This window comes from Gavia stellata, chromosome 24 (assembly GCF_030936135.1).
Source record: "Gavia stellata isolate bGavSte3 chromosome 24, bGavSte3.hap2, whole genome shotgun sequence".
Taxonomy (NCBI): Eukaryota; Metazoa; Chordata; class Aves; order Gaviiformes; family Gaviidae; genus Gavia; species Gavia stellata.
Genome location: NC_082617.1, coordinates 11163504 through 11191351, shown reverse-complemented (window position 1 = coordinate 11191351; position 27848 = coordinate 11163504). Strand labels below are relative to the sequence as shown.

The 27848-nt window shown below is 44.1% G+C and overlaps 1 protein-coding gene across 2 annotated transcripts; it reads right to left on the bottom strand.

Moving 5' to 3' along the window:
* Positions 1-211: 211 nt before the first annotated feature.
* On the bottom strand, positions 212-27848 carry GSN (gelsolin). 2 transcript variants are annotated; one of them, XM_059828685.1, is made up of 17 exons: positions 27830-27848; positions 12339-12540; positions 11230-11384; positions 9935-10096; positions 9553-9702; positions 9180-9269; positions 8101-8233; positions 7547-7635; positions 6506-6721; positions 5548-5681; positions 4649-4739; positions 3975-4145; positions 2850-3024; positions 2448-2572; positions 1822-1899; positions 1104-1164; positions 212-619 (listed from the first exon to the last, which is right to left on the bottom strand). In XM_059828685.1, exons 2-17 carry the CDS (start codon positions 12529-12531, stop codon positions 450-452), a joined length of 2193 nt encoding a protein of 730 aa, XP_059684668.1. In that variant the 5' UTR covers positions 12532-12540; positions 27830-27848; the 3' UTR covers positions 212-449. The 2 variants fall into 2 exon arrangements, with proteins under 2 accessions (XP_059684668.1, XP_009813793.1); XM_009815491.2 differs by lacking the exon at positions 27830-27848 and adding an exon at positions 13770-13951.

Genomic DNA, 27848 nt, shown 5'->3' with positions numbered 1-27848 from the left:
AATTTATCAGGGTCTTTAAATGCTAACAATTCTGTCAAGGGGAAAGCAAAACAATCCCAAAAGTCATTTCTGTAACCATTTAGTAAAAAGTGCATGCACAAAAGATGGCACAAAAGTTTAGTTTTCTAAGGTGTATTTGTTTCAAGCAAGTTCAAATGTGTTCTGTTTAATGTTTTCTTGGTAACAAACCCCACCATTTCTATTCTTCACATATTCCATACAAGCTTTATTGTATTAAATATAATCAAAGCAAGGAGTACGGTCGATGACTGGTCGTGATTGTTTTTGGTAATTATTGCACAGCTAATTGGCTATTAACATCATTGCCTTGTTAGCATGCATCCTGCAGGAGGAAGTAGCTTTTGAAGGCATTGAAGGCACTAAACTTGCTCCATGTAAAAAAAAAAAAAAAAAAAAAAAAAAAAAATAGAGAGAGAAAAACTCGTTACTCAGACATCCACATCTGCCATTGCTCTCTGTAGAGGATCAACAGCCCAGTAGTCATCATCCCAGCCCAGGAACCAGCCCGAGAAGGTTGGCGGCTCAAACCCTTGCTTAACGACCGTGACTGGAGTTCTCTTGTCTCGGCTGGCTGGATCAGTTTCAATGTACCGTTTAGCTGGAAACACACAAGTAGAAGGAAATCTCAGAGAGTCCAAGTCTCATGGAGCAACTGCTGAAACAGCTTAACCATAGCTAAGTGGATGCTAGAGATAGATACAATTTCAGATTGTTCATAAAAAAAACCCACAAATGTTTTCACTGTGTGGTTTTATCTACACCTGGTAGAAGACTGGCACTTGTTTGTAGAAAACTGACACAAGGATTCTAAAATGCTGTAATATAGCGGCAGCCTACACCCGCTTACCCACAGAAGGATGCTTTCTCAGCGTTAGGGGTTGAGCACAGCGTGACTGAATGCTACAGCTCTTTATGCTGATCTTGGGGATCCTCCTTTCTTGAGAGCTGTGATCTCTGACTGATCACAACATTGAATTTTATGTTGTGATTAAGGTATGTTTCTCAGTATATTAAATTGCCTGCCTTACAATCAGATAGTGGGAAAAGAAACGGTTAGTTCAGAGAGGAAAATGTGACATTACCAGATTTCAAAGCCTCAGTCTTTTCCTCTTCTTGGGCATCTTTCCCAATCCATACAAAGACCTAAAGATAAAAAAAGCCCGATATGAATTATTTCAGCAACAATCAGTGTCTTTATGAAAGAGGATAATTTAGACAAAGTCTCAGTGAACAGCGTGTGACACAGAACAAGAACATACTTGGGTTGGTGCGCCTGGATCATTGACCTATGTGACTAAAGCTATTGGTAGATAAGAAGCTTTTTGACTGTTTTATCTGCATAAATTCCAGACACATGAACAAATTATACACTAGCTTAACATCAGGAAAAAGTAGCAGACGTTTGAACATTTTTATTTAAAACATACAAAATTCATCTCTTAAGTTGCCTTTTGGCTGATTTACGCCCAGTGTTACTGAAAAATAACAGGAAATGTGTCAGTATCTTAAACTGCTGAATCCTAACACTGGTTCACAGTCCCCTCCAGCCAGGACGAGGATGCCGCCCTCGAGAAGTTTACAGATTGGGGGAGTACATACGATGCACATCAGCCCATCTTCTTCAGCCCTTAAGCTAACCAAAGAAACGGCAGGACACCAACTCTTAAGTTCTGGGTGTAAGTCCAATGTCACTAGTGAGGTGGTTTGTTCTCACGCCTGAAGAGGAAAGGACCCTGTCACACAACAACTCTTCCAGCTATTGTAATTTGGGTCTCAATCTAGAGCCAGTTTGTGACATACCTGATCCCATGTGTCAAGGAGCATAACATCATCTGTAGCGAGGTCATCCTGAGTCAGATCTCCAGGAACTTCTTCAATCTGGGAAAGATAAGGTGAAAAGATGAGCATGTACTTCAAGCACCATTTTACCTTTACAGGAGAAATCCAGTTCACAGAGGTTCGAGTTTCACCTCCAGTCGGTGAGCTGCATTAAGCTAGACACTGGCGTGGCACTGGACCATGCGACTCAGGCTATGTCACAGGAGCGCTCTTAGACCACAGAATACAAAATCAGTCTCTGTCTACCTAGAGGAACTGTCTTTCACTCATGCCCAAGACTTGTAATGCTGCCTCTTTTTACTTGAAAGATTCATGAGTTAAAATTTGAGGAGTCTGAATGCTGGTTGTTAACCAGGGCAGGACCAGTTTGATGCTTCAGAAAGCTGCTGTGCTGACACAGCAGAGCAACAGAACGAGCTCCTGGCTCCACAGAAAAATGGTGCCAATGCTTTCCTTCTGGAGGCAACGCCACACAGGAAGATAAGGTGTAACAGCCTGTTGGTTGGCTCAGAGCAGACTGGGACTGAGTTTCTCCCAGCTCTGTCAGACGGATGTTAAATGAATTGACTATCTTCTTAGCTACTCACAGTGAAGCGTCCACTCTTGTTGGAGCATGCAAAAAGACGAGGGGGGTGAGCGTCCATCTTCTTGTCCTTCAGCCGGGGAGAGGTACGGTAAGGAGCTTTTCCACCCAACGCTGCCCAGAAATTATCTGAAAAAGAGAGATACTGATGCTTCAACCATTCATGGAAACCACAGTAGGAGTATGGTTTGGGCAGGACTTGAAACACTCTTCTATGTCAGGAAGTCCCAAAGGCCTACAAACATGAGTGCGCTGTTAAACGTAAAGAAGACACTTTGGAGAAGCCCCTTTGTGCCTATGTCCGCATTTCCTTGTTCTGGGAGACAAAAGAAAATAACCATGAAATAATTACTGAGAACATACAGCTACACAGAAATTATCTCAGATGCCATTGTGCCTCCCTCACCTGGCTCTCTGCCCTCGGAAACCTGTACTGGGCGAGCTCCCAGTGTCTTCAGCAGCTCTTGTGCTCCCGACTTCTCAGTATCGCTGGCTCCTTGGCCAACCCAAAGGTAAGCAGCAGAGGGAGTTTTCAGGACAAAGGCATCATTGGAGTTCAGCTGACTGGCAGTAGGATCCAGCTGAAAAGAAAGAACATTGCACGTGTCAGATGTAATTGTCCTCTACACAGAGCCCATTATTTCAAAATAAAAATCAGTACCTATCATTGAATAAACTGCAAACAAGATACTCCATACAAGTATGTAAGGCTATAAGATATGTTGTATATTTGCCTGTATCCGAGTGATAAGTTAGACTTAATCATATGAGAAGAGTAAATAAATGTGTGTTTCTGTGCGTAATCTACAGATACGTATGGCCTATGGCAAGAACGCTTGGATCCATCGTTTTGCCAGTCTTTATGGTTATGACAGGAGATTTAACAGCTTGCTGAGGAGACCACTGTAGAGCAATATCCCTGCTGCTGAGGCTGATGAATCATTAACGTAATTTCCTGTATGTCAACGAGGATATGCCATCTTGAAGCTAGAAACTTAGGAAGTTGCTGCAGTCATAAAACAGTGCTCTTGCCTCACGTGTAGCTATTGGCTGGGATTTAGACTCTCTTTTGTTGTTGCACAGGGCGGGGGGGGGTTGTGTGCATTTTCTGTCAAAGGAGTAGGGTTCTTTACCTATGTCCTGGCACAAGTTCTATTTGCAGACAGGGTATTTAGCAGTTTCTGTCGTGAGCACTGTTGTCACACAGGCTTAGAACAAGTCACAATGGCCGATCCTAATGGTTTTCAACAGTCTGAAAAGTATCATAGTATGCAGGGTGCAGCATCTAGTGGGGACTTAGGAGAAAATAGCTTAAATGTATTCAAGGTGATATTTATAAACTAATTAGAAAATAATGATTATCACTACTTATCTATGGGAAAAGAGGAATCTTTCAACAGTTGGTAAAGTTTTCAAAGTGTGTTTCAGTTTACATCAGAAAGCTCAACCTGGCCCTTGTTCTGTTCAAAGGGACGGTGTTCCCATCGCAGCCTATGCACACAACACGGAGGTTGGCTCTCTTTCCGCATACCTCTACTGCCCTGGTAGCTCCCGAGGTGCTGGACCGGACCTGGAAGAGCCGTGTTTCTGCAGGGGCTGTCTGGCCTCCTTCCCTAGAGGTTCCACCCTTGTAAACAATCAAGGGCTTTCCACCAAACATACTCATCAGATGAGGTGGCTCTTTTCCTTGCACTACTCGTTTCTAGAGAAAAAGAAACTTCCTGTCAGTTTTAAGCTGCTGCTGAAGAGTAGCGCAAGATGTACTAGAAATGGCCTTTACAACCAACTTTCCAGCTGGAATATTCACATCGCACCTAGATGATCACGGGAGCTTAGCTATTACCTCCCACACAAAAAGGGACCAGTGTTTAAACCGAGCTCTCGACAATTGCCATTTCATTTTAATTGGTGAGTGATCCACTGGCACAGAGATAACAAGAAACAGCCGTAAAAAACCCGTCTATAGGCCACTTGTAAAATTTTCTTGTGTAATAGCTGGAGTGTAGATTAGGCACACCACCACTCCACAATACCTACACCGTGGCTGCAGGCTACTACATGACTGGGTTTCTCCACTGCCAATTGGTGTCATATAAGATAATACGATAAGATAATATCTTATATACACAAGATAATATATATCTTACTCATTCCCACAGTGTTGGGTTTGTTGGTTGGTTAGTTGGCTGTGTTTGGGTTTTTTACCTGCACGGGGCTGCCTCCCAGCTCCTCATCCAGCTGTACTGTGAGGAATGCAGAGGTCGCAATTTCATCTTGAGTGGAATCAGCACCCTGCCTGAAACATAAAGCAAAATTTGAGTTTTATTTTCAGCCCTTTTTCCAACACACGTACACCTTACAGAGATCAAGAAGAGGTAAGGAAAACCTTTGTTTCCAAACCTCTGCAGCACTTCATTCAACATGAAGAAGAAATTCACTATTCTATATTGTAATACAGTGATTGCAGAGAGAGAGAGGAACGTTTTCTAGATAATAAGCACAGATTCTTTAGTATCTTCATGCCTATCTCCCATTATCTTTCTAGCAGCTAGTTTAAAACATGCCTGTTGGTACTGTTATCAAGAAGTATACATGCAGCCCCTCTACAGACTGCATCCTTTCTGATTTCAGTTAGACAGCTTGCCTGTGCGCTCTCTGCTCACTGACGAGCAGGAAGAAGGCCACCGTGAGACTGCCTGCTGAAAAACTCCCTTTAAGGGCATCGTCTGGGAACTGTAACAGTCACAAGCCACCAGCCGAGGTGGCAGAGTATCAAAAATTAGTTAAAGTGGTCTCAAAAGATGTAGGAACTCTGCAAAAAGAACTAGAGCTCGATCCGAAGAAGGGAGTAACTACTACTGGGGGGGGGGGGGGGGGGGGGGAATTCTAGCACAGTAATTCCTCCCATTGTCCCACTTCAAACAAAACATTCCAGACCTCTGGTACTGTTTTGTTTGCAAGGGAAGGTTATCCAGACTGAAATTTTATCCCCTGAGGATCCTCTGTAAGTGGGAACCAGCAGTGATCCATTTTGAAAGAAGTGAACTCTCAGCCCCACATGGAGCCCCAATGTTTCCTGACTTGCATCAGGAAAACGTTCTTACCAAGTGTAAATGATCTGTCCCTGTTTTCCGGCGTGCTGGTAATTGTACAAGATAATATAGCTATCCCCTCCGTAGAACTGGCCATACGTCGAAGGATCCACTGGCACTTTCTGTGAGCCTTCTATTCTCCAAATCTAGAAAAGGAGAGGAGCAGAAATATTCTGAGTTCAACGTGACAGCAGAATAAGCAGACTTATCCTGACAGAGCTCATTCCATTTCCTTCCCGAATTCGCCTCCCAGAACTCGCAGCCCTGCAGCCCCATCTGCTGGGGAGCGCCGCTGAAGCCTGGCATTCCACAGCCGGCAGCCAGGCCTGGAAGCAGGGCACGTGGAGCTTATCCTGTTGTGAGCTCCCAAACCTTGACTGGATTCAACCAGAACCCCCGGAGAAAACGTGAGTCAGACTACTGCAGTCAGCACTGCCAGAACTGAGGCCCATTTTGTACCTAACATGATCATTTCAGTTTCTCTCGGTTAGTCAGTCGGGAATAGAGCTTTTAGGCTTTACTGGGGACTTCTGAAAAGTCTAACGTTGGCTAGGATCTCTGTGGGCTTTTGGAGTACTCGGCCCTTTTCAAGCCCACCTCCACCACTGCTTCGATGTGCAAATGCATGCATCCAGGTGATTGTCTCAGCACCTATCACACGTGTGATGGCAACAGCTAGAATAACAGGGAGGAGGAGGAATGAGAAAGAAGTCTGGGGCCACACTGCTGGGTGAAGCATTGCCCCCAGGGGAATTTTTGGGTCAAAATTAACAGCTCATCTACACCGCTTAGCTGCAGGGCTCTCAAGACCCTGCTGGTATTTCCAGTGTTAAAAATTCCCCCAGACTTTACAAAACTGCAGTGTTGATGAGCCTCAGGCCTCCATTTGTCTCGCAGCTCTTGTAGGAAAGCCATCAAGCAGCAAGGAAAATTCTGGAAACCTTCCCAAAGGGATTCTGACACTGCTCACCTGTTTCCTGCCAGAGCCGTCATCCTCCATTCCGTGCTGGGCAGCCATGGCCTTGGAGGTGTGCAGAGTGGCAGCATCGAAAGGTACCTTCTCGATCTTGGCAACGTGACCAGAAACATAAGCCTGCCCCAGTCCTTCTGTCTGGTCCTTGTCCCGCCAGTTCTTGAAGAATTGCTTAAACAAAGGTGTCTCACCACTCTCAGGGAGGACTTGGACCTGAAACAAATGAGCCAGACCATCAGGAGCAGCCTTGCCCCCCATCCTACAAAGCTCCAGCTCTGGCTACTCCTTGCTTCATGTGAGCCCTGGTTTCAGGCTGACAGAGAATTGCCTGGTACATCCCTTCTGAGATCACAGCAGTGAAACACTTGGTGCCAAGATGCAGTATTAAGAGCAATGTCAGGTCTCGCTGACGCCATAATCAAGAGACACAGCAATCAATAGTACCTCCAGCTATCTATGGGCAGATCTTTGCCAAGAGAAACGACACATCACAAACCATCTGTTTTCTGCTGCTTGTGACCACTAGTTTTAAGGGATCTCTTTCTTTCAAGCCAGCGTTATTCAATCTTTAAGCCTCTGTGTAACTACACCTGGAAGGTCCATACTATCACAATCAACAATATGGGTCTCAATATGCTGTAGGACGCAGAGTCAGTCTCAGGTGAGTTCTAAGGAAGGCTGAAGGGATGTCAAGCCTTTAGAATCATCTCCCTAAGAACAAGAAGGGCAGGTTTATCTATGCCTTCTCTTTTTCACTCTTTGGAGAGAGGTCATGGAAAAGGTAAAAAAGTATCTGAGAGGAAGAAATGTTAAATACTAGTTGTGTTGGGGTAAATGCTATTTTAAGGACAGTGTTAGCCCAGGAGCAAGACTGCAATATCTCCCTGCAGAAAAGCAGATCACCCAAACCAGGAGCTACTTGAAAGGCTGCTAGTGACACTTCACATGAGCCGTGCTGTGAAGTCAGTGGCCTGTGTGGCAGAAAAGTAACCCCAGTGGTGCCTGGGGGTTGGCCATAGGTGGGCTGCACGTCCTTACCTGGGTATGTTTCGGGTAACCCATCTTATCAATGAACTCAGAAGCTGTTTTCAGTGCTGCCTTCTTCTCTTCAGAGTTGGCACTCTTGCCTTTAATGAAAATAGAGAGAAAAGAGGTCAACTTTTTAAAAAGTTCTGCATACCCAGAGAAGAAACTGTCCCCTGTACTTCTACCTTTTGCAACAGTAGAAGGGCCCAGCCTTCTAGCTAGATGATGCCAAATAGCAAATGACAATTTTTCAATCTCTTTTATGCCTTTCTGTGATGGTTGAGAGAGCATAATTGCCTTTCTACCTATGATGTTGATTTAGTTTTTTCTTCCTGGCTCCCAGGACCCTTCCTTTAATTCTCTACACTAAAGACCCTGTACCTCAGCACCTGGCATTTCAGATGAGGGTGCTTTTCTGAGATTGTTAATGCTATCCGAACTTGCCCTGAAATGCTCCATCACCAAGTGTATGCTCCCCTACCCAGCTTGAAAGAAACAGGGATTGGTAACTGGATGAAGATCCTACGCGTGTATAATCAGCTTCATCACCTGCATCTCTATGGTACCTTTCCAAACAAAGATCTTTCCATCTGTGCCATGGTCCAGAATGAAGCAGTCATCTGTACTCAGGGCTGCCTGGGAGAAAGGGTTCTCATCTGCCACCAGCGAAACTGCCATGTTCCCAGCCCGATTGGAGACCTGTGATAACACAGCATGGAGATTAGATATGGCATCATCTGTTCCCCTCCAGCTTCATGGCCATAGTCCAAAACTCCGGGAGTGGAAGGGAAATAAATTTGAATGGATTGGCTGCTTCAGGCACTATTGTTTTTCAAACAGGATAACTTTGACACAGCAACAGTACGACAAAAGCATAACACTTACTCTGAAGATTTCAAGTACTTCTAGCAAAGCAGATACTGCTGGGACCAAAGAAAGATTGATCCAAAATGGTAAATATCCTTGGTGTGCAAGCAGCCAAGAAATATCTTCTAAAGCAAACCAACTGCACTCAAGAACTGGAGGGGACAGTCTTGGTAACTGTGAATAGGCCTCCCTGTGTCAAGTGGGTTTAATAGTCTGAGTTCTTGTACCTACTAACGGATAAAGGTCTACATTACAAACCATCTTGGCAGATATTCACCACATCATTACCAGAGACTGCTGTAGAGATGCCTCCCAAAAAGTTTTGGACATTCTTCTACACTAGCTGATGGAAAATGCTACCTTCCAAATCATTGCTTCATCATGCTCACTGGATGTAGAAAGGGGTAGATCCTGGCTCTCAGGCTCACTATTTCTAGTTCTTTCCTGTCATCTTCCTAACACAATGCCTAATAACACAAAGGAAAACTCCCTTTCTTCCCCATTCATTTCACACTCTGCCTTTCCCTCAAAAATTCCTGGAAGGTCCCAGCTCTCTCACTGCAGTCAAAAGTGGGGATGAAGACAATAGAAAGCATGTGAGTATGCAGTGTAAGCAACCAAGGTTCATACATAAAACTTCACAAAAAGCTAACAGCAGAGCGAGGCAGGAGCAGGACTCAGCTCAGCTCCCCTCTGCTATTCCAGCTCCATCTAATTGCTCAAAGATCACTCCATTCTCCACAAGGTTATTTGTCAGAGTCCACCTGTTTCTTGTTACCTTATAGAGCTTAGCCAGCCTTCTATTGGCTGTATCAGTTTTGGTCTCATCGGAAGCTCCTAGCGGCAAACTGGGCTTTGGTCCCAGGACCTGTGAGAGAGAAAAAACATTACCAGCCAGTCCAGAGGATCTCTGTTCTCCAGATGCTCCAGCCACAAAACAAATAGAAGAAATTTATAGATCAACAACAGTGAAAATATACTCTGATGTCCCAGCGATGCAGAGGACCAAGTCTGCATTGAATTGAGTGTTTATACCACTAACACTTCATATGTAAAGACACACACTACTGAGGCCTATCTACCCATGCCACCCATTCTTCCATACACCACCCTTCCCTCTCCAGCACAAAGAAATGGACAAAGTGAATAACCTGAAGCATTTCCTCCCGCTCTGATCCTTCCTGCGAAACATAGACCTTGGCGCGACCATTCCGCTCGTTGTCCCGAATCCCCTTGGCCAGTACAGTGGCCTTCAGCCGTTCTTGGCGGTTGCTGTTGGAGCCACACCACTGAAAGATGTTCTGGGGGAAAAGAGAAAGACCGTGCAGCTGTCAGAGCGTAACAACGCCCTCTCTAGACGAGATGGCAGTATGGCTGAGACTGAAAGATGTTAGACTGGCTAAACAGTGTTTCAGAATGCTCAACACTTGAGATAGCTTCAACAAAGTGGGGGAAAAAAAATCCTTACGTGAACTAATCAGACATCTCCTGCCCCTGAAAGTCGGCTAAACCTGTCTTTTACATGGTACTTACACTGCCAAGGTCAAGGATGAAACAGTCCCCTGTGTTGAAGCTCTCCCAGGTCACAGGGACCTCTGTCGCTCGGACTGTTCGCCTGCCTTTGACCCACAGAAGCCTCTGCACAGTTACTTCATTGGGAACCACATGTCTGAAGCCAGAAGCCACGCCACCAGCCTAAGGGAAAATGAAGAAACAACAATTCACACTTGTGCTGTTGCTTCAGAAAAAATGAAAATCCTACTGCTTTGCTCTCAGTGAGCAAGTTTTGCCTCTCACAGGAAAAAGGGTCAGCAGCAGCTTGCAGAGAGAGCTAGCTTGCCCAGGCTGGGCTTTTGTATAGCATGTATCTATCAATACATCCCAGCTATCCATTCCCATAGCATCTAAGGGACACTGACACAATTCAGTTGGAGATCTCCAAATCTGAAGATGATCACAATAAGCTGAGGTATTAGTAGGTTTTAATAGGACCGGTGGGGTGAAGAGTGTATTTCTATGTGTATTACATGTCCTGCCTACCAGAAATTATCCCAGCCTCAAGATTCACTTTCTCTGCTGATAAAGAGATACTTGGAATTACTTATCAATGTAAGCAACAGGACTCATGTCAGTTATCCTCAAAAAAGCGTAACCAAATTCAAATGAATGAAAATAACAACAAATGAGTGGGAGATAAGCAAAACAGAAAGACTAGGAAAGTCTTAGACATGAGGAAATGTAAGCACTTTGCAAGCATTCGATCTGATATCACTTTGTGCCGTTGGATTCCTAACAAATATAACTGTTCTTGACTGTTTTTACTTCTTCTGTTCCACTTCACTGAAATGGCATGGAAGAGCAACACCCACTACTATTTGTCTACTTTACCAAAACATTAAGTATGCTAAGGAGGTGGGCTAAGCACAGAAAAAGAGACTGGGAAGGTGAAACTCTGTTATGTAAGTGGGGAGAAATTAAATCTACTGGGTAGGCGTTTCCCATTAACTCAGACTGCTGTCTCTTAAATTCATTCCAGATGTCTTGGGACTGTTCTTTTCTCTGCTTCTCGAAGAAAAACAAAACCTCAATTCCTAAAATTTCCTAGGGCTTTGCTTGTGTATTAGTAATTCAGCCAAAGCTCTCCCACTGGGATCTGCTGTTCTCCACCCTGTCAGTTCCAACTCATTGAAAACATCTGGTTGAAAATGGTTTTTAAGCAACTGGAAAAAGGGCAGTTCTCATTCTTCTGAGAATTGGGCAGTGGGCAGGATGCCATTTCTTGCAAACTTGATTCAGCCTGGTAGTATAAAGACCCAGTCATCACCTACCTTGTACTTGATGCCAGATTTGAAGTACCCCAGGAAAGTTGAGGACTCATGGCCTTGCACTTCGCGATGCTGAACAGCCTTCCCTTGAAGGTAGTCATCCATCTGGACAGTGAATATGGCAGCTGCCCCACGCTCATCTTGAGAGCTTTCATCTCCTAAGAAATGAAAAAGCAACAACCTGGAGGGAATGCAGGCCTCTACATTCAACTGTGGAGAAACACCAGGGAGAAAGCAGATTACTGGGAAGTTTAGTTTCCAGGAAGGTCTGTGGAATAGCCATTTCCAAACTTTTCTAATAATGACCCCAAACAGCAGTGTAAACTGCATATTTTTCTGGCAGGCTTACAATACCATCGTAACTGCTGCAGCCCCACTGCTTCACAGCTGTCTCTTTGATAGGTATCACTCACTTTTCTTTTGCCATTCCACCCTGTCCTGGAAGGAAACTTGCTATGGAGCAAAGACACAGACAGATGAATCTGCACAAAGACATTATCAGGCTTTATGAAGGCTGTAGATACTAATGCAGCAGCAGTTCCACAGCAGTTTGCCTCTCTGGAGCTCTTTGGTGTGGAAAACCTATTGACAGAAGGCAGATATGACAAACCACCATGCAAGTATCTTACATTTAACTTTAGTTTTAATTATGACATTGTCAAAGAGTCTCGGTTTTGCAGGATGTGGCAGAAGCCTTGACATATTACTCAGTGACATTTACTGCAGAAGGCCAGTTAGGAGGTCTGAACTTCAGGGGGAAAAATCCCACTTACTGAGTCAGGAGGATAACACCCGACCTCCATCCTTTCAAATAGAAAGGATTTCAGCAGCCCCTTTCATCTGAGATCTTGTCTTTTCTGTGAGCCTCTGGACAACAGGGACTTACTCTGTCATCTTTATCAGAAAAAAGCTATTTCTAGGTACAGAGAAGGCTGTACTCACTATTGCAGAAACCATTTCAAATATTTAAGGTGAGTAGCACTGTATGCACCCAAAATTGCATTCTCACCGTACTGCCAGTTCTGCTTTTTATTTCCTCTGTAACACTTACTGGACAAGGCTGGTGTAGTGAGAGGAACAGAGCTCTCCTTGCGCTGCCCCTTCAGACTTACCTAACCAGAAATGCAAGTCGTACTGGAGGTTCCCATTCCGCTGTTTGATGGTGTTCAGCACCAGATAGGAATCTCCCGTGAAGAAGTCTCCATACAGGTTTTTTGGCACTGGTACCAAATCAAATTTCTCAATCCTCCAAATCTGAAGGCCAGGTTCCTTCCCAGCCTTCGAAAACTCAGCGTGTTCCACCATGCTGACAGGCTAGGGGCGAGACAGAGAATGTTGTTCAATATGCATAGTACAAGGAAACACATGTTTAAATTATATTGCTTCTGATCTCTTAACTATTGTTCCAGGAAACAAGTGGAAAGTTTCCTTTTCCTCTTGCACTGAATTTTGAAGGAAAAACAAAAAAAGTGTGGGGGGAAGGTCTCTCAATCGATCACTGTTAATTTTCACTTCCAATCAATTCTAATTCCTGGCTTATTCCTGACTTACTCTTTCCTAGACTCTCTTTTCTCTGTTTTTTGTCTGCCTCTCCTCATTTCACTCTACATATTTTCCTTACTAATTTATAGCTTTTTAATATGGCATGTAAGGAAAAGACTAATACCCTTGCTGACTATTCTTTTCTATAAACACTGCATGACGTTCAAGACTGTAGGAAATAAACCCCTTTTAACTACACGCCGTACATCTTGCACAAACATTATTTACAGTTTTCCTAAAACCTGCGTTATCTTATCCAGCTCTTTCTGGAAAATTTTGTGAATATCATCAAAGTTAGATAATTAACAGGTTTCTTATATCTCTTCTGTTCTGACACATTACTTCAGTACTTCTGTGTAATTGTCACCTTATAGGAATTACACTAATATACACAATAACCTGTCCTAAGGACATTGCAATTTTGGTTTAATATGTGTATTGTCATACTAATGCAATGTATTAAGAATATGCAATCCATTCTTTTAACAAACATAATGAACATTTTTCTCTAACTATATTATAAGAGAATTCACTTTGGTAATACTGAAAGAAAATAAAACATTTCTGTCGCATTGGCAAAGGAAGTTTGTCCGTATATTACAGCATGCCTTTGAGTGGTATCAGGTTACAGGGAAGAAAAAATTAAAATGTTATATTAGAAGCATCCAGTATTTTGACAAAGAAGATAGTTCACAGCAGTTGATGGACAAAAGTACAATATGCTCAGCTTTCAAGGCAGAAATAAAGAATGTTACAAACCAGAAAGCAAAATAGCAAGTTAGCTACCAAAGTGACTCCTAAGCTGAAATCAGTTATCAAACAAAGATGGAAAACAATGAACTTTTAACGTTATGATTTCAGTCAACCTGACTTAGTTTATCCCAAATTCCCACTATAAAACTGGAAAAACTCCTTAGAAAGAGTTAAAAGAGAGTGCGACTCTTACAAGCAATTGAAAAATGAAAGTTTTTCAATCTTTAATTGTGATGTTAATCACTCACCACAGCTGAAAGCATAACAGCTGCTGTAACAACATATCCAAGCCCTGCAACAGACATGGAGCTAACACAGTTCAGCTTCAGAGCCATTGTGCAAAAAATGGTGAGAAAAATATAATTGAAGTCCTGTTTGCCCATTTCTAACAGCAAATGGGCTTCTCCCTTCTGCAGAAGCTGTAGGGAGTCCCAACTCCCTCCTCCTCTTGCTGCTAGTGAAGATGAACTGCAGAGGCCAATCTTTTATCAGGGACAAACACACCCACCCCCTCTGCAATATAGGGGCGTAACATGTTTGTGCAAACAGTCCTCTTGGAAGCCTGAGACTCCTTCAGCCATTTACAGATGCTTAATCCCAGCAGGCACTAACTCAAGACAATATGCTATCCATTACAGCCGACAGTGCAATTATGTTGAAACAAGCCAAACATCTAGTCATAAGGCCAACGAGAGGAAGAAATTAAGAGACATCAGCAACAGAGGCAACACTTTGTCAGCTGAAAACTGCAAATAAATGGAAAGTTGATGAGACGCAGAGGAACAGAAAGGCTGTTCCAGATGGCAAGGGCTGCAGAGAAAGAGATTTTGGAGATGAGAACAACAGAGAAGCACTGAAAGGATACAACTGAATAACCTGAGGATAGAGGGAACACGTCCTCATCTCTCTGAACTTGTCAGAGGAGCAAGATGCAAAATTCAGCATGTGCTTTGTGTGTCTTGCGCCTGAATACAATCTCCACACAAGCTACTATCAGAGTAATACACTCTGGAGGGGTTTGAGATGGACCAGCTCGTGTGTTAGCAAAAGGGCATTAGTAGTCTGGCAGGTGACAGAACGAGAGCTAATTCAGTAATTTCACCACCAAATATTACTGAGGGGGTAGCAAGACTCTGTGACAGGAATATTCAGTTCAATGGAATTACAACACAGTATGGCTGATCGTCGCAAACCAAGTAAAGAGCTTGTTCTTCCAACCGTCTCACACTTCAGCAAGCCAATCCACATTTGCCAAGTGTTTGCAGTAAGCTGTGCAGGAAGAGTTGTATCCCACTTTCCACTGCAGCGTCCCAGGAAAAGAGCAGCCCTATGCTCTTACCAGGGGGTGGAATGGCTCCTGGAGGTGCAAGCAGCAGTGTCTGACACAGCACCTGCCAAACACTGCCCAAGGGATGCGCAGAGACCTGCCTCAGACATGCTCTCTGGTATGTGGCTATGAATATCCTGGAAGGTGAAACAAGAGTGCTAGGAGGAAGGTAACTAATGCCTATATGTGGCTGTGCTGCTGGTTACTCTTTTGCTCTTAACACACCCAGGGATGAATTACTGACAGTCTGAGGTTCTATGCTGGTTTTGGCTGGGGTAGAGTTAATTTTCTTCATAGTAGCTAGTATATGTTTTGGATTTGTGCTAGAAACAATGTTGATAAAGCAGGGATGTTTTAGCTACTGCTGAGCAGTGCTTACACACAGTCAAGGCCTTTTCTGCTCCTCACCGCCCCCCCCCCCCAGCGAGCAGGCTGGGGGTGCCCAAGGAGTTGGGAGGGGACACAGCCGGGACAGCTGACCCCAACTGACCAAAGGGATATTCCATAGCGTATGATGTCCTGCTCAGCATATACAGCTGGGGGAAGAAGAAGGAAGGGGGGGACATTTGAAGTAATGGCGTTTGTCTTTCCAAGTACCCGTTACGCGTGACAGAGCCCTGCTTTCCTGGAGATGGCTGAACACCTGCCTGCCGACGGGAAGGAGTGAATGAATTCCTTGTTTTGCTTCGCTTGCCTGCACGGCTTTTGCTTTACCTATTAAACTGTCTTTATCTCAACCCACGTGTTTTCTCACTTTCACTCTTCCGATTCTCTCCCCCATCCCACCAGGAGGGAGTGACCGAGTGGCTGTGGGGTGCTTAGTTGCCAGCTGGGGTTAAACTATGACAGGTTCCCATTTTCACAATCTCTCAAAAGATGCTTAAATAAGGGGCCAAATCCTCCAACCACAGAAGACCACAACAAAACTTCCCTGACGGAAAGTTCAGACCCCACTTTGTCTGTGCTTTCTCTGCTCTCCAGGAGAATATTCTCTTTCTCTCTCTCTCATTAGAACAGTCTGCTTCTCTGTTGTCCAAACTGATGCATTTTGTTTTGAAATGTCACCTTGGCAAACTCTGATTTATTTAATGTACCTTTGAAAATTTCACTGGAAATTCTCAAGCTGAAATAGATAATAAAAACAATGTCTTAGTCTTGCTGGTATTTCTGATCTCTGTGAAGGAAGTTCAGCGTGTCAGAGGTCTAAGACCCAGTGAAAAGAATGCTGGAACGCTGACTCCAAGGAAGCCAGCTGTGAAAGGCTTCTGCAGCTGCAGCATTCCCAAATCAAGATGCCTGGATTGCGTAACATTAGAAAGAGATGGGTCCCTTCCAAATGGAAGAACACTTCAGACTTTTTATTGATAAATACCTGTGTAGTGCCACACTTGGGCAAACTTCACAGACTGAAGGTGAAAAAACCTAGGATAATCTTTTTTGTTAGCATCTCATTTTAGGATATATTATAACCTACAGATATATGCTCATAAGCATATATGATACTTTGGAAAAACAATTTATTTGGTCTTCTAATTAACTTGGCATTTTATAAGTTCTGCCCTCAGTTCAAGCTTGCATTTCCAACTAGTTGCAGAATGTAAATACAGGCAAAAGAGGGAAAGAGGGCTAAAATGAATAAATTGTATATTATAGTGTTCTTTGGTAAAAATTAATCTGAAGTATGTCTGAAGGGAGTAAGTGTAATACACTCCAACAGCTGGTATGGTTTATTACTGCTGTCAGCAAATAATCACGGAATGACAGGGGTTGGAAGGGACCTCGGGGATCACCCAGTCCGACCCCCCGCCAGAGCAGGGTCACCCAGAGCAGATCGCACAGGAATGTGTCCGGGCGAGTTTTGAGTATCTCCAGGGAAGGAGACTCCACAACCTCTCTGGGCAGCCTGTTCCAGTGCTCTGCCACCCTCAAAGGAAAGAAGTTCCTCCTCGTGTTTAGATGGAACTTCCTATGATCCAGTTTGTGCCCGTTACCTCTTGTCCTGTCACTGGGCACCACTGAAAAAAGACTGGCCCCATCCTCCTGGCACCCACCCCTGAAGTATTGATAAGCATTAATAAGATCCCCCCTCAGTCTTCTCTTCTCCAGACTAACAAGACCCAAGTCCCTCAGCCTTTCCTCAAAGAAAGATGTTCCAGTCCCCTAATCGTCTTCGTAGCCCTTTGCTGTCCCCTCTCCAGCAGCTCCCTGTCCTTCTTCAACCGGGGAGCCCAGAACTGGACACAGCACTGCAGATGCGGCCTCAGCAGGGCAGAGTAGAGGGGGAGGATAACCTCCCTCGCCCTGCTCGCCGCACTCGTCTTGATGCACTGGCAAATGTTGCATTGTTAAATCAAGCCAGAGAAATACGTGCTCTAGACATTTTATTGAGGGCATATGCCAGATGAGATTGCCAGGACCCTACTGAAAAGGATGTTCTGTTGGAAACATAGGAAACGGGCAAATTTCAAGCTGATGTTAATAAAACTGTCCAGCTTAGTCACAGAAAGGCTGCTATGCAGAGCCAATGTCTTATGCAAAGGAAAGTTATTTAAGGAAAGGGCTTGGAATACAGGATTTCAGTGCAGATGGATCATCTAAATGACACTTGGCTGCATAATGATAAAAACAAGAACTTAAGAAGTCCTATTATTTCAGCAAACAGTGGAAGACAACAACTTATTATGGTATCCAGATGTGCAGTTAACACAATCACGACAGACCTAGCTGAGAATGCCATATAATGGAGACTGGCCTACAGAAATAATTACAGGGATATACTCCCTATTTACCAAACACAAAACACGAGACTTGGTATGTGAGGGAAGCTGACACTGTGCAAAAGTCTGCATCTGACTCACAGACCAATGGCAGAACTTAAGAGATTGCTTCTTCAGGAAAGTGTTAAATGGTTTTCCTGAGGCTGGAAGCTGTTTGCTTCAGAGGAAAGGCCAGAAAAGTCAGAGACACCACGCAGTCTCTCTGCTTAGCAAACCTGATGTTCTTGCCCTGCTGTGCATCCTCTCTGTTGTGGTGCTGTTGGAAGCCCTAACAGCTGATGCTTCCACCACCGCCAATCCAGGACTCAGTAGTTTTCTCTCCTGGTACCCATTCCAAAACACCTTTCTTATTTCCACCCGGCAACTTGTAATAAATGGTTATCTTTACCTCCCTCTCTAAACACTTCCATTTATGCTCTTTACAGTCATCTCTGTGGCTGTGCCTCCCACTCATCTGTCACACAGTCACTCTACGCCCTCATAAATTGATGTGATCAGCATTTTTGCCATTTGCCTTTACTCTCCTCTGAATTTGTTTCTGCCAAGAAGGTGCTCAGTTCTGCACTGCTCAGATGTGGCCCAGCACAACTCTACTGAAAGGAATGTCCTGTTCCCTTCAAGAAAAACCTGTGGACGCAGAGCCCAGAATCTCTTAGTCTCATCACACTACAAAGTCCATTAGAGGGAGTAATTAATGCCTAGTTCTTCCACATCACATATACTGCCGCATCTTCACGCCTACCACCATCTAAAGCATCTAACGATGCTATCTAAAGTATCCTTCTACAAGACAATACCATCCAGGGAGGAAAAAAGAAGAGAAAAATCTTTATTCTGTTAGGCTCCAGTCTGATCATGACTCAACGTCAAACATTCAGAGCAGCTTTACCAAAGCTGAAGGAACACAGACACTCAGCCAAAACGTCCTTCGACTTCTGGTATTGCCGGAGTACTTCAGAACACAAAATGCACAAGACAGTAATGATAATATTTTAACAGTTTTTAAATTAAATAACTATAAAAGCAAGATTAAATACAATGGAATGGGTGTAAATATTTAGTAGCCAGTTCCTCTATTATTGACACATCCTCTGTATTATGACACAGCAAATATTAGCTTACGGGGCTTTCCTCACAACACTTTGTACTCTGATGTTTCTAAGACTATAAAGAGCATATATATTTTTAAGCCATTCAGTGATGCTTCTGGATGTTTTTTTTCTGGATACTTACTGAAGATGGGCAATCGGAAAAGAAGAGGTGGAAAATTGCTGATAAAAATAGTGGGTGAAAAAATAAATAAGCGCAGTGCTTCATTTAAATAGACTCAGCTGTAACGGGGCCTACATCTTGCAAAGGAAAGAGACATTTTAATTAAGTATTTACATGAAACAGAGACCCAGAGGTCTGATCACTACATTAACAGCACCCTGCTTTAAAAGAAACAGTGCTTGTGGGGATGAGGGGGCTTATTTTCCTTTGTCTCACAACGCATCAGAGAGAGAACTCCGTCTCCCTTACATTCGAAAACCCACTGTTCAATAGTTTACTCTCCTTGCAGCTTTTATTCAGCAACTGACCACTTACAAGAGAAAAATTAGCATAACTTTTCCTTTGGACCTACAGTTAATTTGTGGCAATTCACACATGTACATACCCACAAATGTAGTAAGGACCTACCTGCACTGGGCTGCTCAGGAAAGCTTGGCTGAATTAAATGAGACTGTGAAGTAAGTGGTGGTAGGCCAGAATGCCATGTGGTTTTTCTCATTTGCAGCGCCAGTGTCTAGTTCATGATAGGTTCCAGTTAATTTGTCTAAACTTGCTGCATAAACAAAGCCCACACAGGAAGGTCTGCAGCCAACATAATATTACACCACAGAGTATCTAAAACACCTGCTGCTTACTTCTGTAACAATTTCTGCATTTCTAGATGGCAAAGGCTGTATGTTTTATTTTAACGGGTAATACTTACAGAGCATCAAAATAACTTGCAAACAGACTGAATTTCTAAAATATGGGGAGAACAGTAAATCTTAGTAGAGCCTGTAACCACACAACATTCACGCTGCAAAAAAGCTTCTTGTGCGCCAATCCTTATTGTTCCTTGGGGGCAAACAGTTGCATTTCCACCCAGCTAATTCTCTCTTTCCTTCTATTTATTTGCCAAAAATTGCCTGGTGAATGTAGACTGCTCCAAAGAAATAATAATATATCTCCTCAGGAAAAGAGAGACTCCCTTGTCTCACAGCATTCCAGACCTCCTATATCAAGCGCCAGAAGAAGTAAATCGCCACTGTATTTCTGCTGTAACAACAGGAAAACCTAAGTCACTGTGTGAGCAGCAAAGTCATACAATCCTACCAGCACGATCAATCCCAACAAAATCAACAGGTTGTACTTCGACAGTAATGCTCCCAGAGTAAAAGCTGCATTCTCCAGATCACTGAAATAATGACACTGAAGAGATCAAATGTACCACAAATAGTTAGTTATTTGCTTGCTTCAGGTTTAGCTATTTCTACACTTTGAAGAGAATCTATACTTTCTGACTACCCACGCAGCCATTTCTTTTTTCTCTGATCCCTTGTTAACCCATAAAAACTCTGATTAATTTACAAAGATTGCGAGAGCGAACACTACAGAATCATTCAAATTCTGACAATAAAAAACTCAAGACATGATGCTGCATAAAACAGAGACAACAGTTCAGCACAGTATTAACAGCTGACAACAGTGCATACTGAAAATGGAAATACTTGTCTATTCCTTATAGCCTCCTTGCCAAAACAGTATATATTATGACTAACTCTTCAGTTAGCCACTGAAAATAAATCTGGTGGGACTTCAGCTTTGTTGCCAAGGTAACAGGTATTGAAAAATACCTAAAATGACAGATCAGATCAGTTTTCAGTCTCCAAACAGCCCTAAATTCATATACATGTAAAAGTAAAAACAACCCCTTTCCTTCTATCCGTTCAAGAAGCTAGTAAACAAAGCTTGTTTGGGACAAGGAAAATTGGCATGGAAGAGCTCCTCCTACCCTAGACATCGTGACTCCATACACTATTTCAGTTCTCTGTATGAGGAGCAGCACAGTTAATGGTATTCCTAGCAGCTACATCTTAATAGCCACAGCCAGCCCCAAATCTAAAAAAATCAACCTGGTATTGTCCCTTCAGCAGCTTCCCCCTTCATTTAAAATAGGTATCTGATTCCAGGAAGATCTCAGAGCAACAGTCCTAAGCACAAAGTACAGCATTATCTGTACAACTGGCAAGTAGGTTTTTGCATTCCTAAGTTAAAATTCCTACTAAACCACTTTAGCAAATTAGAACACCCAGATGATTTGAGTATTGTTCACTTTTTCCAGCTGTTTGTTTGCATTATGAGTCATGTCAGCTCTATTCTGGTCTCTCTACCTTTTGAATATGATCCACTTAGTAAACACAGAGGGTTCAGCCCAATGCACCAAGGCTAAAAACTTCAACACAAAAGCCTGAGTTTCTTCTCAGTTGCACTGATGTAAATCAGCAAGATTATTACTTACACAGGAAAAACTTTTGGAGAATATATAGGTGTCCCATCTGAAACACACCCAGAGAAAATCTGCTGATACAATCAACTGTTTAAAAGCCCTACCTTAAGAGCATACGTGACAGCTGAATCATGCACTTAAATACACACAGCATAGCTACATATGGATCAGTGGAATCCACTGACTACTTTCATTCCGTTGTGAGCAAAAATGAACCCTGAATTATACTCAAACACAAATCATTGTTCAGTGCTGAAAACATATCTTAAAGGAGTGCTTATGTAACCCATAAGACATAATCCAGTACATTAAAATATGACTACCATCCCATATTATGTCCCATAGAGAGATCTGGTGGTGATAGCCAAAACACATTAATGGAGGCAGTGAAGACATGCCTGTGGTCAGCTGCAGGGAAATGACACAGATGTTCTTCCTCCAGTCACCAGGTCCTGACAGCGTACAGGGAAAATGATCTGCAACTCTACGCAAACTGTTTTTCCCCTCAGCACTAGCCAATACATTCCTCTGTAGCACAGAAGCCTGTTCAATCCATTATCCACAACCCAAAGAAGAACCAAGTAATACAGAAGAACCGGAGAAGAGCTGGAAACCAGAAGAGATGGCCTAAAACAAGTCCAAAAGGGAAGCATGAAACATGGCCTTGCACTGTAGGTGTAGCATCAGACACAGGCGACTAGGTGAAAGGACTTACAATAAGCCATTGCTACATGTATGACAAAGCCGAGAGAAGTACATGCAAATATTAGGGTTGAGTATAAAAGATCTGAGTAAAAGTCATGTAGATGAAATTTTGCCTTATGCCACACCGATGCGGCACAGCACCTCCGAGTCCTACAGTAAGCCCACCAAGGGAGACTGGAGTGACTGCACAGAAACTCTGCTGCAGTGAGCTCCCGCCTTCCAAATCAGCTCCAGACAGAATTTATCTTTCCATCTCAAAAACCTCCACATGAGACATGAAGCAACTCAGAATTAACAGAAATTAATTCATTTAATATACATTCAAAATCAAGGTGCTTCTCCAAGATCAGGAACAATGATCAGAACATGAAGCACGGCTGAGAGTTACAACCAATGTAGGTTTTTGGTACCTGCCTTTACCTGCTGACAGGCAAAAGAGACTGACCTACTGCTACGATCAAAAGCTTCCTCCAGTCCTGCACCCAGCACACATAAGTGCAGGCAGCTCTGCACTAGGAGGCAGGACACCCCTATTTCACATGAAATAGTTTTCTCACAAACACCCACTTCCGAGTAAATCAGTGTGGAGACACACAGAGATATTACAGTTCCCCTTTCCATTTTGCTATCGGTTCTCCTACCGTATGCAGGTGTGGCCACAGCATTAATGACTCTGGCTTGACGAGACAGACCTTCTCACAAAGGCTGTTTTCGCCCCCCAAACCAGCTGCCACCACAGCCCCACTGCACAGCCACAAGAGGGCAATGCTATAAACAGACACGCCAAAATACTCCCTTCTTCCTCATAGCAAAGTGTTTGCAGCTCTGCCTCTGGTGATTAACAGACGGGTTTTATTTTCTTTTTAGCAGGATTTAGGCTTCAGTGTTGAGGAACCACAAGCATTCTCAAAGCAGCCAGCCTGAAAGAAGAGAAAGTCCTAATGGTGATAGCTCTCAGCGCAGCAGCCTCCATCCATCCCAAAAGATCCCGGGATGATTCATTTCCTCCAGTGTTTTAAAGACGCTGTTTTGAATTGTAGCTGTATTTTTACTGTGTGTGGAAACATTCAGTAAATAACATATGTTTAAACTTTTTTTTTGGATGGCATCCCACTGACTGACTAGCTCCTAATACAGACAAACAGTTGTTTCTCCCTCTCCCAATTGTGCTGGGACATCAGCTGAGATCAGTTCCAGCTCTTCAGGTTCTCAGTGGGAGGTGAATGATCGACAAAAGAGAAGAGGAAGACCAACACCACAGCCTGTAGTCAGAAAAGAACACTTTGAAACAATAAAAGGAAAAAAAAAAAATCTTCAGAGTCCAGACCGTCTAAGACTTCCACCCTGTCACCATCACTTCTCAAATTTTCATCCAAAAACCTGACAATCTGGTCTGAATATCCTGACTGAGGATGCAGTTACTAGCTAAGTCACAGTCCGCCCCAAAGTGGGGAAAAACAGACAAACTAAAATAAAGGTTATTCTCCAGAGGGAAGTGTCAACAGGCAGAAATCCCCAGAATACCAACCAAATCAACCACTCCAGTGTCAGCGGCACCACCACTCTCCCTCAGCTGAGTGTCAGTGATCCAGCATGGCGATTCCGGTCTGGCATTTTCAGGCTGCCAAGCACTGCAAAGCACCCCAGGAAAAAGCTGCTGCGGCTCTATTTAACTCCACTGATGTCAGAGCTCTATTTCACCTTGCAAATGAATCATCAGTGGATAATCAGAGATAAATATTTGGCAATCCTGCTGAGAGTTTACGCTCAAATGCTTAAAGGCTGCTACTTCCTCTCCTAATTTTTCTGACCATGCTTTCCTTCACTGAGCAGGTGTGAAGTACTGAAAGTTGACATCTTATGAACAGTCTGATCTGCTTTCACCTATGATGGGATTTAACAGCGACATACCATCAGGCAGCTCTCTTCCAGTGCCCTGGATACACACCCACATCAGCAGACTACCTACTCTGAGCGTCTCTGTACAGTCATGGACATAACAGGACTTGTGCTACTGCAAGAGAAGCATTCACTGCTATGATCAGGCAAGTACCGGCAGTGTGGCTCTATCTGGAGGGTATGAACATACCGGTATGTGTACAAAAAGAGTCACATAACAGTGTGTCAATTAGCTAATAAAGAGGCCTGATGAATCTACCCTGGCAATCAGTGAACTTTTGCTATCAGGGAGCTGAAAACTGTAGGACGTAGCGTAAATACTGGAAATTTGCCAATGTCCATGACTTCTTGGGAAGCAGACATGAGGCAGAAGCATACCCTCTGAAATCCAGGTCTGGTGCGTATAAAGTCTGTTCAGACACTCCTACCACCAGTTCATTTACTTTTATTCTCCTTACTTTAAAAAAATATATCTGAATGCAACCTTCAATTCAGGAAATCCCTAATCCTGACAGTTCTCGACTGCCAAAAGTCACAAGGATAGACCTGAGAAAAACTGCCTGTGCATTTTTCCATTCTCTTCCTTTGTCTAAACATCTGCTGCGAGCTGCCGTCAGAGACAAATACTGATGAACCAGTGTGACAGCTTCCCTGCTCCTGTGCCCCAAGGACTGGATCTGACTGCACTGCCTTTTCACACGACCATTGTTTTGTGGAGCCTCCTGCAGAAATATACTTCACAAACCGACAAAACACAGTTTTAGGCTCAATAGCTGTGCACTATCCCCACCTAGGGAATTTTTGTCTGATACGGGAAAAAAAGTTCCAGCATGGCTCGTAGCTGAGAACTCCAGCAAGTTTATTGTTTTTATGGGAAAAGAATTAATCATCCAGAGCATTTCTTTCCAATTCCCTTCGTCATCTTAGTGTCTGAAGTGATTAATTAATGATTAAGGGATTGAAAAGACAAGGACTTGAACTAATGCTGTGAGAAGCAGAACAAATGACATGACAGACAGAAGTACACAAAGCGATAAGCTGCACAAAAAGAAGGCAACTTCAGGTTTTCTTAATGTAAAACCTCAGTGACCTTTGAAAGCCACTGCACAAGACATCTTTTGAGTCTTGAGTTTGAAAGGATTCAAAAGAGATTACCAGTGGACATAGAAAATAACAATACATAAAATTTTCTTTTCAGGTTAGATTTTTAGAAGGGATATCAAATATAATCAACAGAAATAATACACAACTTGTAGCTGACAAATTGCCCTTATCAGAATTTTCTGCCTTTTCATGAAAAGCATTCGATACCAACCAGGCAAAGATATATTCAGAACTAGATTACTCACATGGCAATTCCCAAGTGCTGTGAAAGCAAACAAAAACCCAGAGCAGCTGCTTCTTCCTAGACAGTAGTTAGTTATTGTGCCCAAGCTACGTTAAATCTGTGTTTAACCATGTTCTGCTTTACTGCAACCAATCTGCAACTTGATCACTTCAGCTCGTATTTAAAAGAAAAAAAACCTGTTTCTTTTGGTGTCAGGATTCCAAAGCAGAACTGGGAAATGGTTGGTTTGTGAAGCTGCACATTCCTGTCCAACATCCTCTTTCAGAGATACATGCTGCTAATGTTTGAGACTGGAATTAAAATTAAAATGGAAAGCTTGTATTTCTAAACTGAGTTGAAACCAGATATAAATCCTGAGTAATAAAATACATCACAGTGCTATTTTAAGAATTATTTCATTCCCACCGGCACTCTGTAAAACACTCAACCTACAAGAAAAAGTTATTTTATCTGAACTTGGGGTGGGAGGAAGCATTGGTTCAGTATGGGTCTTTGAAAACAGCTAACTGCTGTTTCTTGTCCTGTAGGAAGGCTCTTACCTCTTCTCTTCCACAGAAGCAGTCCCCCTTAAAGACACTGCTGACCACGCTACAAACTCAGTAAGTGGCAGAAGCACTCACAAAAGAATATAAAGTATCTACAAAACCAGCCTGGAACACGTCAGACAGACAGTCTTTTAGCCGGGGCTGGCAGCATTCCCCCTTGGTAACATTATCAGAACCATGCAACCTGATTGTGGAACGCTATCTCACATCCCTGCTGCAGTGATGAAAGGAACAAATTCACAAACATGTTGGATTTGTGCCTGTAAAATCAAAGTTGAAACTAGCAGTGGCATTTTTGCTTTCACCCTTTAGACATTCAGAGGCGGCCAAAGATCGATGGCTGGTTCAATTTCCCCAGTGTTTCCCCTATAGCACTGGAATTTCATCCAGCTGGAGAAAGCCTCCACTTTTCTGAGAGCAGGAGACATTCTCCTGGGGACATTGCAGGTACTCAGCTCTCACTAAAACAAATTGTTATCTGAACACTCGGACAACCACTGGAAAACCCCTCCCTGTACTTAAACACTTAACATTTAAGAAGTTCACCACCCACCTATGTCACCACTACAATTCCTGTCCTATCTTCGTGCTGAATTCTAGTGAAATCCATGGAGCTGGACTTCTCACCCCTCCAGCAAGTCAGTCCTGTGACGGGGCCCATCGATGGTACAGATAAACTAACACTGACACTCAGGGTTGGTGCATAAGCGCAGAGGACAGCGTTCTCGTTATCTGCTCTGGAGGTGAACGGCCGAGTTCGGTCCAGAGCCTGAAACCACACCTAGCACGCACAGAGTGGGGCGGGCAGGGAGGCGGCTGTAATGCCAGCAGCAGCCATCCTGTGGAGCAGATGTTAAAACATGGATGACTTCTGCTTCTCTCTGCTCGTGGTATGGGTTAAACTTCGATCTCTCACCTCTCTGTAGTAGGGACTACGGAATAAACTATCTCATGGACAAGAGACACCGGTTGCAATAGCCAAAGTTGTGCGAGGCCTATTCCTCGGTAGTCAGGTTTCGCTTCATTTGTCCAGACGGATGTTATACAGTGTTCTGTACAACAGTTTGAGAAACCTAAAGGATGAGAGATGTTTAAGGAACCCCCGCCCCCATTCGACTCCAGAGTAGGACACCCTAAGCTGAGCCATGCCATACCCCAGCAGAGGAAATTGTTTTGCTGATAAACTTGCATCATGCAGAAAGTTGGTAGTGGAAAATGGAAATTGTAATGATGAGTAAGAAAAACAAGAGACTTAAGGGGAAACAATGCTAGTATCATCCTTGTTAGCAAAGTCGGACTTTTTACATCCAAAAGCGAATAACATTCAAAGCAGTTTTATTCAAAGAGGATCTACTTACTAATGAGGCCTCCTTGAAACAAGTCATCCCCATAACTTTTTTTTTTTAAAACACTCTTCCTAGGAAACATTTTAAATACGTTTTAAGTGTCTACATTTTTTGAATTTCTATTCAAATACAGCTTTCAAACATTCCTCCCCCGGCAAAGAACAAAACAAACAAAACCCCCGCTGTTCCATCACGTAAGGGACCTGCGCTATTCTCACCAGCGTTCACACGCTCCCCGAGCGAGGAGGGAGCGGAGGCAGCCCGGGCCCTGCCCGCTGCCGGGCCCTGCTCCTCCCCGCAGCCCCCGCAGGCCCAGCCCGGCTGCGCTGGGGTGTTCTGCCCCTTCCCTCCTCGGGGTGTGTCACCCACAGACTCTCCGACTTCACCGGGCGGGTTAACGCGCCGAGCCAAGCTCGCCGAAGGACGGCAACTGTTACACTGAGGCACCGCAAAGTTTGAGGCGTTGTGCTGATGGGAGTCACGGAGACCGATCACGCAGCCTGGCCGCCGTCCTCGCAGATGCCGTGGGAGACGCACCGCGCCCGCCTCCCTCCTGCGAGGGGCTGACAGCCTCGGGGCGCCACGGCCGCCGCCTCCCTCCGCGCCCCCGCCGCCCCCCGGCGCCGCCCCGCGCTCCCTGGGCGAGAATCTCGCGGCTTTCCCCTCAGCCCAGGCGTGCGGCAGCCGGAGGGGTCGCGGGGAGGAGACTCCCCCTCACGGCCCCCTCAGCGCCCCGCGCCATGACGGGGCGGGCAGCCCGCGCCGCCGCTCCCCGGCGAGCTCCCTGCGGCCCGGCCCCGCGGGGCCCCCAGCCCGGCCCTACCTGCTGCTGGCGCTCGGGG